Source organism: Apostichopus japonicus, chromosome 3 (assembly GCF_037975245.1).
Source record: "Apostichopus japonicus isolate 1M-3 chromosome 3, ASM3797524v1, whole genome shotgun sequence".
NCBI classification, from domain to species: Eukaryota; Metazoa; Echinodermata; class Holothuroidea; order Aspidochirotida; family Stichopodidae; genus Apostichopus; species Apostichopus japonicus.
The window spans coordinates 24620142-24632448 of NC_092563.1; the positions used below are offsets into that span (position 1 = coordinate 24620142).

General features: G+C 35.6%; 1 protein-coding gene across 1 annotated transcript in view; it reads right to left on the reverse strand.

Moving 5' to 3' along the window:
- Nucleotides 1-1386: 1386 nt before the first annotated feature.
- Nucleotides 1387-12307, reverse strand: part of LOC139965575 (dynein axonemal heavy chain 5-like) — a 75374-nt gene continuing 64453 nt past the window's right edge. Inside the window, exons 72-77 of the mRNA XM_071968087.1 lie at nt 11550-11651; nt 10671-10831; nt 9939-10095; nt 9169-9321; nt 8329-8541; nt 1387-7920 (exon numbers count right to left, since the gene is read on the reverse strand). Of these exons, the coding sequence (XP_071824188.1) occupies nt 7534-7920; nt 8329-8541; nt 9169-9321; nt 9939-10095; nt 10671-10831; nt 11550-11651 (1173 nt within the window). The 3' untranslated portion in view covers nt 1387-7533. The remainder of the gene's footprint in view (nt 7921-8328; nt 8542-9168; nt 9322-9938; nt 10096-10670; nt 10832-11549; nt 11652-12307) is intronic.

Consider the following 12307-nt stretch of genomic DNA (forward strand, 5'->3'; position numbering starts at 1 on the left):
CCAGTGCCTAAGTACTATGTCATAGTATGAAGAAAGCCTTACAAATATGGCATGTCATGTTTCAAGGCAAAACCAAATATACAATCCACATTTCACAGTGTGTTACTCTATGATCAAGCATGTTTTGTTTTTCTTGGTTCCAAACAGAGACAACCTTCTTTGGCACAGAAGAGGAAAAGAACTTCCTTGGAAGAAGATGGTGGATCTTCAGCTGGGTGATTGTTTTCTATTACATGCGCTTTCTCTGACAATGTTATGATTTGTGCTTTATTACAATAAATTGATAGTACAGAAAGCATTCAAGAATTATTAAACTCTTTTCTGACAGTGTTGGAAGTACCAGACAGCGCCAACCACTCTGAATCTCATGTTTCATTTCATTCGCAACTCGAATAACCCGTCTAAAGTACTCACAGAAGTTAAAACATTACTATAACATCTTTACAGCTTGTTCTGAAACATTTTAAAAACATTGTGCTGACATCGAAATTATGTTATATAAAACGTGAAAATGTTACCTGCTATTCTAGCGACTCAATATTTAACGTTTTAATAACATTAGTTATTACGTTATCATAACATTTGTCAAAATGTTATTATGTCTTTACAACATTTTCTGCAACATTTTGAAAACGTTGTACTAACAACGAAATAACGTTGTATCAAATATTTTGAAACCGTGATCCTGCTATTTTGGCGACTCAACATTTAATGTTTATTTAACGTCATTTTATAACGTTGTCATAGCCTTTGTCAAAACGTTGTTATAACGTGTCTACAACATTTTCTGCGACATTTTAAAAACGTTGTGGTGACATCGAAATAACGTTATATAAAACGTTGTGAAAACGTTATCCTGCTATTCTAGCGACTCACATTTAATGTTTTAATAACGTTATTTTATAACGTTATCATAATATTTCTCAAAATGTTATTATAACGTTTTTACAACATTTTTTGCAACATTTTCTTAAAAACGTTGTGCTGACATCGAAATACTGTAGTGTTATATAAAACGTTGTGAAAACGTTATCCAGATATTCTAGCGACTCGACATTTAACGTTTTAATAACTTTATTTATAACGTTTTCATAACATTTTGTTCAAATATTTTCCTGATATTTTAAAAACAGTTTTGTGTTTGCTGGGAATACACTAAACATCAAGAGAGACATGTGTTTGGTTGATTAATGTAATAATGTGTATACGTGCTTGGAGTAGGTCCAACTTCATTGAAGGTCAGAGGTGAAAACTTTGAACCCTTGTAGAATTTAGACGTACTAAGATTATAGACAACCTTCCCGATTGGCTGATAGGCTACTTAAGACCCGTTTAACTTGCATACTAATTGAATAGGATAATTAAATGAAGAAACATACTCTGGAAAAAAATATGATTTTTTTATTTCATAATCATCATTCAAAGTTAAATTAAAATGTTTCTGAAACTTTTATACAACTTAAAACGTCCGAGAACTGCACTATCAGAGCTATGTTGGAGAAGAAATCGCAAAATATTTAGTGCCCTCCAGTAAAAAAAATACCCGCACATTCATATATCTACGTATAAATAGTTCGTTTTTAGAATCGACTAAAAGGGCCTTAAATGAGATATTATATATTCAAATGTATTTTATATCTTACTATTCAATATACTACTAAAGAACCCTTTTTAAAGAAACTTAAAACTCTTGTCCAATAATTGTTTCGCTTCGCAAAAAGAGTAAATTCCTAGCCTTACAGAACAAATCGTTCACATCACATGCAAGTTTCACAGTTGTTCTTACATCAATTGTGTTGTTGAACTGTTAGAGCTCTATTTAAGAAGCAGCTAAATATAATTACTCCATGATGTATTCTGTGACCATGTTCATTCAAATATGAACTAAATATATGCTAATTCAGAAAACAAATGATTCAAAAACGTAAAATTTTAACTTTGAAAAATAAAAATAATCCAGAAACTGCTAAGACTGTCATAACAAATAACATAAACGTCAGAAAACATTCCGGAAAAGATGCAAAGTGCCCTCGGCCAAACATTTAATATATTCCGTTCATTAGTGCGAAAATGCATTCCCGTTTTCACTTTGATTTCACAGAAAAATAGTAAATAATGACAGTGTTTGACAATAAGTAGGCCAATATGCAGGCTTGAATACGAAAATTAAAATTATATTAAAGTCCAAAATATGACAAAATTTAGACAATTGCATGATGCATGAGTAATTAATATTACTGGTGATTCTGAGCCAACGGCCTACTTTATTATAGGTTAGTATGTGATAACAGCAACCGCTTTTACTTTCAAAAGGGAGTTACAACTGGCTTTGAATATTGAGTCAAGAGTCATCCGCTAACTGTGCCGTGTAGAACGATAATAACAGTGTCATTGATTTCGAACATAAAATTGCTCATTAACCTTGTGTCATTTATACTTGTGGACTAATCATGAAAAGGAATGCATTTTTTTAAAGGAATTGTGCATTTCTTGAAAACAAAGTACGACGTACTTAGTACTCACTTGAGGTTAGCCTGCAAGTAAAACTATTTTCTTAAATTCTAAGCTGAAAAGAGTGTCCAACATGCAAGAAGTCCATGACAGGTTATTAATGAAAGGTAAAAGCAGGTTAGTATAACATTTATACGTTACCATGAAGATACTTCGTTAGACATGCATGAAGGTCAGTGATGTACTCTACCGAGAGGAATCGGTTTAATGTGTTTAGTAAAATAATGCTGTCCTATCCTACGCCTATATGTTCCCTGCGATAAGAACTTGCCGCTGTTCTTTACGGCATCGCTCCGTCACGGAAATGCTCGCAACACGGAAAGAAGATATTTAAGCAAATCAGCCCGGCCAACAGGATCTGCAACTTCTACTTTGTCTACGTGGACATTGAGTGTACAATATATACGTTACCTATACACTCGATAATAGTGTAAACTACTCCAATCAGCATAATAACCTTTAGAGTCCGTGTTACGGGATGCTGAGTTCTTCTGTATACGATAATGGAATTCCTATGTTACATGATCACATATCTGGTAAGTAGTTTGATTTACAAAAATGGCGGGAAAAGTGGGACGTCACCAACAAGATAAGTTGTTACAGAACGATACTGAATACTGCCCATACCGTGTTGAAAAGGAAACGTATTTCAATGGTACTCCATAGGAGTTGGGAATGGCGAGGGTGGAGAGGGGGGGGGGGGGGAGAGGTCACGAGAATTTTTGTCCGAAAATCGAAAGACTGCTTAGCATCCTTCAAAGTGGACACATATACCACATTTACTTGAACTGCCATGGGTGAGTTAAGGGTAAGGGAGTGGAGCGGAGGCGGGGGGGGGGGGAGGAGGGGGTCACGTTCTACTGATAGGATTCAAATCACGTAGCACTAATCAGCGCAAGCTAGTCTGCCTCCTAAATTTGGAGTTTATATATAGTTATTAGCCGGCTAAAATAAATGTTTATTTCGTTTGCAATGCATTGTAACTCTTCACAAATCTAAGAGCTGAGAGCATATGGTTAGGTGATCAAGGATTCATGCAATGAGTGCGGGCGGGAATGTTAGTGAGTTCTTATTGTTTCATGCATGTTTAAACAAAGCATTTACACGATATCGTATACATGATACATCAACATTAAAATGGATCTACTTTTGACCCACCTGTAAGAACTAACTTAATATGGCATTAACTGTACACGCTCAAGATGATATATGCCTGCCAAATTTAATAATGGCAACCATAGCTCAATATCGCCGAGGAGGAGGAGGTTAAATATGAGAATTTGATGCTGACGTCATCTATAGCCGGACAGAGAAATTTAAAATTGCAGAGAAGCTTTGACTTTTTGAAGTCACCAGTGGCGGATCCCGAAATTCTCAAAATAGTGGAGCATAACATCTGTAAGAATACACGCGGGCTAAACGTGCTAAATGTGTCCAACCTGTCACCCATAACTGTGATGTATTTGCCGCTGCTTTAAGGGTATTAACAATTTAGGAGGAAGGAGAGTGGCCCAGGCAACATCACTGGATTCATCCTAGTTATATATTAATTCGAAGGCAAATACCATCTTGAGCGAACACATGATAGTTGAAAACAAACCACTATTGCATTGGGAAACTGTAACGTGCAAGCTACTGGTACACCAACCTGCAGGGCTACATGGCAGCGTAAACTTGCATTAGCTATTGCTGAGATGGCCATTGTCGCCTACCACACTCATCGATGCCCCAGTAGCCTACACCTCACAAAATATAGCCTTACATATTTACATCAAATATGGCTTGTAGCTGATATCGGTCAAATTTCTGGTCACCGATTGATGTTAAATAGAAAGAGTGTTCGATATATATAGGCTGAAGGTTATATAGTAAAGAAAGTATGCATAAATAGATGACATAAATGGCAGGGGGTAAGGATTAATAAAAAATGCAACTTGATTAGGGGGAAGGAACTTCTTGAATGGTACCCGTACTCTCAAAGGGGCCGACTAATACAGTTTATAAAAGAAACTGTTGAGGAAGATATGATAACATAACTGAAAAGACACTAGAAATGCGCTAAAAATTTCTATTTTGTAATAACACCCTCCCCCCCCCCCCCCCTTTCAACCATATTCATTCCACATTTTGTTAGTACTCCAAATTTACATCATGCCATTCAGCAAAATTGCTACACTAATTGTTAAGTACAATAGGACAGTGTCTTCTGCTATTGTTATTAATTCACAGCCTTAATAGGGTTCATCCAATAGCAGAAGCTCTTGTGGCACTTTTATGCATAACTTACTTAAAATTCATCCATCCATTACTGATACATTCAGAAATTGTACTGCTAAAAGGATCACAACATAAACATATTTCTGCTTTTCTTTTGCTGGAGAATGCTATTGCAATATGAGGTAGGAGGGTGGAGGTGGGGGGGGGGGAAGGGAGGGTGCCAAAATATTTTCTTAGGGAACTTAGTACTTGATATTAAGTTTATTTCTGAGCTGCTATTATGTCAAATACTTTACCTGAAAACAAAGATTTCCACTGTGAAGTTTAAAAAGCTGTTACTCTGTTACTTTTTCATTGTAACCTACATGCTTAGTCAAACTAAAGGTAATAATGCAAATGGGCACAGGATGCAAGCAGGGATATGGATGATTTACACAGAAATAAAATGAAATGACAAAAGACACTATTGTACTTTAGATGACAATATCTTATATTAGCACAACATGCATAGAAAGGTGATAAATATGCAACATGAAAGCTTTTCAACATCAAGCAACATCAATAAACAAACAGGTTGTTGTTTTTGTTGTGTTGTTTAATTCTGTTGACAGTTAACGTTGACAACAGCATGTAGATCACAATGACTGTATAATCTGATAGAAAACAAACACATGAAAATTCACATCACTCTGGAGAGAGGCTATGAGATGATGCAGCTGTAAAAATATGTAAATGATATGAATGTAAATTGAAAGTCAGTATTCATGAATATGCAACAGAAAGAGAGATATTGCAACATACAGCTGCATTTTATCTCAGATTTCAAATGAAAACAAATAGCATTATTTGAGTACCATGTGATCATCATGTGTTGATTCCATGATATATAACGTACATAAATAAGTACACAGAATTTTGTTTGAAAGTGATGGTCACATAAACAACAGGTGACATTAATCTAATAGCCTGTGATAGTCATGTACCAAACATGTGATGATCATGTGAAGTTGTGAACATCATGTGATTATAATGCATATTGATCATGTGATAATCATGTAGCCATTGTGTGTCAATTGTATAATATAACTTGGAGATAACATCAGGAATATAAGGTTTCACTGTTTAAGTAAGAAAGAAGAAATTACAGACAACTTATCTGCTACCTACACGATACTAAGTCTCTAAAATAACTTGTTTATGTGTCATTCAGACAGAGCAATTAACTTTAAAGGTAAAAGGAATCGCTCCAAAAAGACAAAGATTATAAGTTTAAGCTTTCCAAATTCCTTATTTCCAAAAGTTAGTTACCTGTTCTTGTCAAGACATAAATTTTGCAGCAAAATTACAACAAATATAGAAATGCTTCACTGAATCTTACAAAACTAATCTTTTTTTGTATATGATATCACAAATATAAATTTGTATAAAATTATCTCTTTAATGGAGGCAATTCCATTCTATGGTTACAAGGTAATCGTTAGAAATTAAATAAATTTCACAAATGCCTTACTTGTGCTCATCATCACTTACTATACTGTTATTACTGAAAAATTATTTATATTAATTGTTCATGGTTTGAAAGACTATTTGTATACCTTATGTGATAACGATTAAGTTAGGTTTTATGTAAACATGTTGCTTTGGTATAGTCAATAAAGATCAACTATGAATGTGTTTCTACGCTACGTCCATCTTAAACATAGTTTTAAATCATCGACATTGTTTTCCAAGTTAATTACTAGCTTTTTATATTTATACATCTCTTTACTAATTATGTTTCTATACTTTACCTATAATGTTTAACATAAATATACCACCAAATATGATTAGGCATTAAATCTAAAATATAAATCTTAACTACATGAAGCACAAATTATTATTCATACAGACCATTTGTGACAAGTTTTTTTTCACTAACTTATCTTTCGCATTTATAATTCATTCAACTTTTTATATCTTGTGTACAAACACAAATTTGATTTTTCATGTTCCTATTTATGTCTTAGGAGTGTTTCTACTTTATTAATCCCAAAGGATTCATAAATTTCTCTTGACAACTTTTATTACATCTAAATCTATTATCTATATATGAAGTTTTCTTGTTGTGAAAAGTTGAGAAAACTAAGTGATATGGAAAACAAAATCATACACTGTTTCTACTCTATTGCTAAATTAAATCATCCCTGAATAAGTTTTGAAGCTAGAATCATTCTTTCAATTGATCTACCATGATTATATCACATCTCCATAATCAGGCTATCGCCAATTTGATGCAAATCTGCCATGATTTTGAGTGTCAATATTGAAATAAATAGTGATTTTTAAATTCCATCTATAAAGCTATCAATTATAAAAACCTGAATGTTTCAAGGTGTAGATTTCATCAAGGTGTTTCAGTATTCAAACAAAAGCAGATATTTACATCAAGAAGAATTTAGGGGAATAGAAAAACACATATAATAGAAAAATCAAACTTTTATACTGATTGTGCAAACAAAAAAACATTAGTCAAGCAGCAATTACTAATGATTATGGAAACAAAAATGAGGAAGGGAGGATACACATAACGCTGATACATATTACAAAAAACATATAGCAAAGTCATGAATATGCAGTGCAGGCTGATGAATAATAAACAATATTTGAAGAAGTGTTTGCAGGGATATAGATAAATGAATATGCAGACCGAGGTTTGAAAATGCAGGGAATATACACAAAATGTTTTTGAATGCGGAACGAGAAACATCGGTAACCAGATGATAACAGGTATCAAGCCAGACACAGAAAGCTTTGTGTTTTTTCTGTTTACTTGATGTCACATAGTAAGGCCACACCCCTCAGCACCCAGTGGTCTGGATTCTGAGTCGACTTGAGGTCGACCGATGCCACGTAAGTCAGGTCCGTTCTGACGGGTTTCTTATAGATTGGACACTCGTACATTCTGGGGTCACGCCCACCCGTGCTGTTAATGGCATATATGTGGATAACGGGCAAAGGCTCAAAGAGGACCTTTGGTTTGGGTTCTATTAATCTACAGCCACGCCGGTCCCAGCTGGCCCCTTCCAGGAAGAGTCCGTAGACGTAGACGCCCTCCTGTGGAGGCTGGTTGATGTCGTCCTTCAGGAACCTAGTCACGTCATTATGTAAGACGACACTATCCAGGGCCCATCCTTTATGTGCCCTGGTCACTTCCTGAAATAGCATTCAAAAATCATTTGTCAAATGTCGCATATAGCAAAAAGAGATGGAATAGACTGATGTTGTATGGCTTATATACCTCACATGGTTTGGTATGATGTGCAGTTTGCTCCAAACAAAGATTGTACAGCATCAAAAACCGAAAAAAATTAAATTAAAATGAAGGAGAGATGTGGGACAAACCCTAATCAGTAATGAAGACTTTTATTCATAGAAAAATGATAAAAGATGAAAAAATTGATATAAGTCTTTATCATCATGGATTTAGAACTGGAGACTAATGATGGTGGAGCAGACACTCTAACCAATTTATCCCGTCCTCACCCACAGGCAGAAACTCTGATCAGTGTCCCTCCCCACCCACCCCCTAAACAATCCCCACCTTCACCCACTGACACCTACCTGTCTCATAGCTGTTAAGAATCCCTGAGGATTAAAGAATCCTGTCATCCAGAATGAGTTTGGTCTTCCTTGGAAACACCACTTCCTAAACTGAGCATCTCTCTCTATCAATTCAGTAAACCAGAAACCTAGAGTCGATGAGGCCCACGAGATCTTCTTCCAAGATTCAGGGATACGGGCATCATACATGCAGTCCAGAGCATCTCGGAGATTCTGCACAAAACAGAGACAAAATTTCACAGCGAACGATCGATAACAGACAAGGAAAAAAGGCTGTTCTGCGTGCATATTGAGGTCAGCGGAACACCAGAAGGTGATATCTCATTTCTCATCACTGTGATTAATCACTGGGATTAATTTGTCAGGCATAATACGGTAAAACGCTGCACAAGTCAAGCTAAATTGTTACACAAATTATGTAAAGCCAGTGTTTGCTACACAGAGCTTTGGTATGTTTATCGTTTCATGATTAACAAACTGCACAAATCAAAAAATCACTTTGTAAAGTCAAAACGATAAATTTTTCCTTCTAGGATTCGATGGGAATCTCCCAGAGCAGGTGTTTTCAATCGAGATAGATTGTTTCAAAGTGTTAGAGAGAACTAAATCATTCGTAGATTGAGCAATATGTACAGTAAGTGCTCAAGTCAAAGGCTTTAACGGTCCTCAGACAAGATATTAAAGTGCAAGATTGTGGTCTAAAGTTTTCTTTCTTGCAGCCCGGACTGAAATCTTGAGTGGGCCAGATTTGGCCCGTGGGCTACCTATTCATAATTCCAGACCCAAAGGAAGTATCAAGATGTTTAGATTCGGTTCTAATAGAAATTCATTCCAACTCACATCATTCATAATGATGGTACCATCGATGGCTAACTTCAGATCCTTCAGGGTGGTCCTGACCAATGAAATGACCCGTTGCATACGATCCAGCTCTTGACGTAGGAAGATGTTCATTGGCTGCAAGGCTCCCATCTTCTGAAGGCATTGCTTGACCTGTTAAACAAGAAATTATTATTTAAAACAATTATTTCCTCATCTGAAGAAAATGTGTATTGCTAGTCTTTTCACATCTGATGCAAACATGGAATTTTAATCTTTTTAAAAAAAAAATTTAAGTCTCAAAGATTCCTCAAATTTAGCTTCCACCTTTCATTTGTTTTTTCCATGTAACTAACATAAAGAATGAAAACTCCTTATACACTTCAGGGTTAAAAACACTATGTGCTATCAAATGTTTTATATGTTCTTTTGTGATGGATATTCCACAGAAATGAGGTCAACCTTACCATCACGGAAGCCTCACCTAGTAGCAATCACCAAATATTAATCCACAATCACAAAGTATTAATCCAGGGATAATCAACAGCATCTCAATAATAATAAACTTTCTACTCCGAATTTGCAAAGATATAAAGTAGGCCCAAAAGTGAAAAACAGGTTGTCAGCCAACACAAGAGTGTAAACCACAAACCATTAATGTCCAAATTTATACCGCACATAAAGTATGTTTAGCTTAAAGCCACATATTTGCATATGGATTGTCAACATGAACAAAGTGTAATCTAAACCCAATTAGAAATATAAACATACGACTGAATAATCAGACATACCTCATATGGAATGTAATCGTCGGGTAGTTTACCGAGCATGTCGTCGGCCATACGCTGCACCACTACCTCCCTGGTATCGCCTCCTCCCCCGCCACTGTCCTTAGGCTGTATGCTCAGAATGGTGTCTAGGACTGTCCTAGCTGTATTACTCTGGTATCTGTGAGTGGTAAGTAAAACACGAACGTACAGTGGTAATCAACGAACAAATTTAAAGCAACTTTCCAAAATGTAGTTACTATACCCGACAGTGACACGACTGGCACCACATTACAACCAAATGATGACATCATCAAGTGTGCTTTATATTTGGTTGAATAATCTGACCTCTAGTTCTAGAGAAAAACCTTCAAATATATCATAATGCTCAATATAGTTCACAACCTTTCACATCTTTAATTAACACTTTAATTGTACAATACACACTTAATAACTTGAAATATATCTTGAACCATGTAGTAAAATTAGCAAGACTAGTAAATCTGAAAAATTCATCAAAATGAAAATCGTTTGTTATTAAACATTTTTCCATTTTAATGTTTTAACTTATTTCAGCTTAAAAGGAAGAGATAAAGGGGGATAGAAATGGCTGGCAGGCCTGGAGAAAGGAGATCTGGGGGGTTGCAGCCGATATGTTTGGGGTTACTTGGGGGCATGGGCAATATTGGATATGGAATAATGTGTTCTCACACCTTGGGGATTGGGGAGGGGGAGGGGGAGGGATTCATTACTTACGTGATATCAGCATTTGGATGCAGTCCAAAGACCTCTGGGGTGTCGTATGCAGGCAGACTCTGAATATACTCAATATACTGTAGGCTATTGGCACACTTAGGAATGTTGTAACCCTTGAAGAAACTGAATGAACTGGTGAACATCTGCTCACTGAACCAAACCTGCCCAAAGAAATAAAACAATTATGTCTGACATGTAACCAATGATGGAATGCTACAATGACAAAGAATGCTCGCACCATAATTCTCCACAAATTAATTTCAAGTTTTTCTTCATCATTTCTTGGTGGGAAGTTAACCTTGCCAGGCCTTATGCAACTTTTAACAACAGCTCAAAGAGAGGGTCAGCACATTGATATATGCAGAAAAAAACTTTCAAGTTGGCTTTTATTCCAAATAACTTAAAGTGACCACTCACTTTTCATCTTCTTCCTTGGACACAACCACCTAACCAGATGGTTTAACAGACTTATATTTACAAAGTCACAGCATTCTATTTTTCTCTTTCATGCTCACTTTCCATCCTATTTTTAATTTTGTGTAAAGAAATGGTCAAATATTTGTCTACAACAAAATACAGCTGATTCCCTACCAATCGTCACTAAAACAATGCTACAGAGAAATTCTTCAGCCAAAGAACAATAACTACATTTGCAACCCACATATTGAAAAGGACAAAACTTTGGATTTTTTTCTAAAACAAAAGTATGGATACCAAGAACCTTACCAAAGCATGATCACAGGGTGTAATCCATTTTATTCAAAGATATCATGCTTAACAACAAGTAGTAACATTACTCTTATAAAAAATCGATCGTGGGGGGGGGAGGATAGGGGTTTGGGTTCGATCTCAGTGGTAGAAAATAATTGGATTATTTACCTTCGCAAAAGTGTTCAGAAGTCTCTTATCAAAATCATCTGTGACTCTTCCACCATATTGGATCTCTCCAATCATATAACGAACAGTGTTCCATGACACACCCTGGGAAAAATTAAAAGATATAAAAGTAAGTAATGATATTGAAATATGACTGTTATAATATCAACAAAGGCAAACTTGTACGGCAAGTATTTGACATATTATACAACAAAACAAAAGTCATAAAATGTTTTCACATAAGGTTAACATAGGTAAAAAATGCAAAGGTTACCTGGAAAACAGTTTGAACAAACAATGTTTAATAGCTGCATTATTGCACGCAAGCCATAAATCGGAATACAGGTTCCTTGAACACTACGAGGTTAGACAAATCAGTATAAAACAATTTTCACAAGAAGGTTATCATAGGCAACAAACAAAGGTTAACTAGAAAACAGTTTGAACAAACAAAGTTTAATAGCTGCATTATTGCACGCAAGCTATAAATCATGTGTAAAAGTAAGTTGGCCTGACGTTTCGATCCTAGCAGGATCTTCTTCAGAGGCTAAATGACAAGTTACAGTAACAGAGGGGACAAAAACACGCACAGAATACAGACAGGTTAAAGAGCACGGTGAACACAATGAGATGGATGAAAGGGGATTATAAGTTTCTGAGCTTCTGAAACAAAAGAAAATGGTGAGACATGGTGAAAGCCGCGGGATGAGTAAATGATAAAAATGAAATGAAAAGCTGAAACACAAGAATACAAATACAAG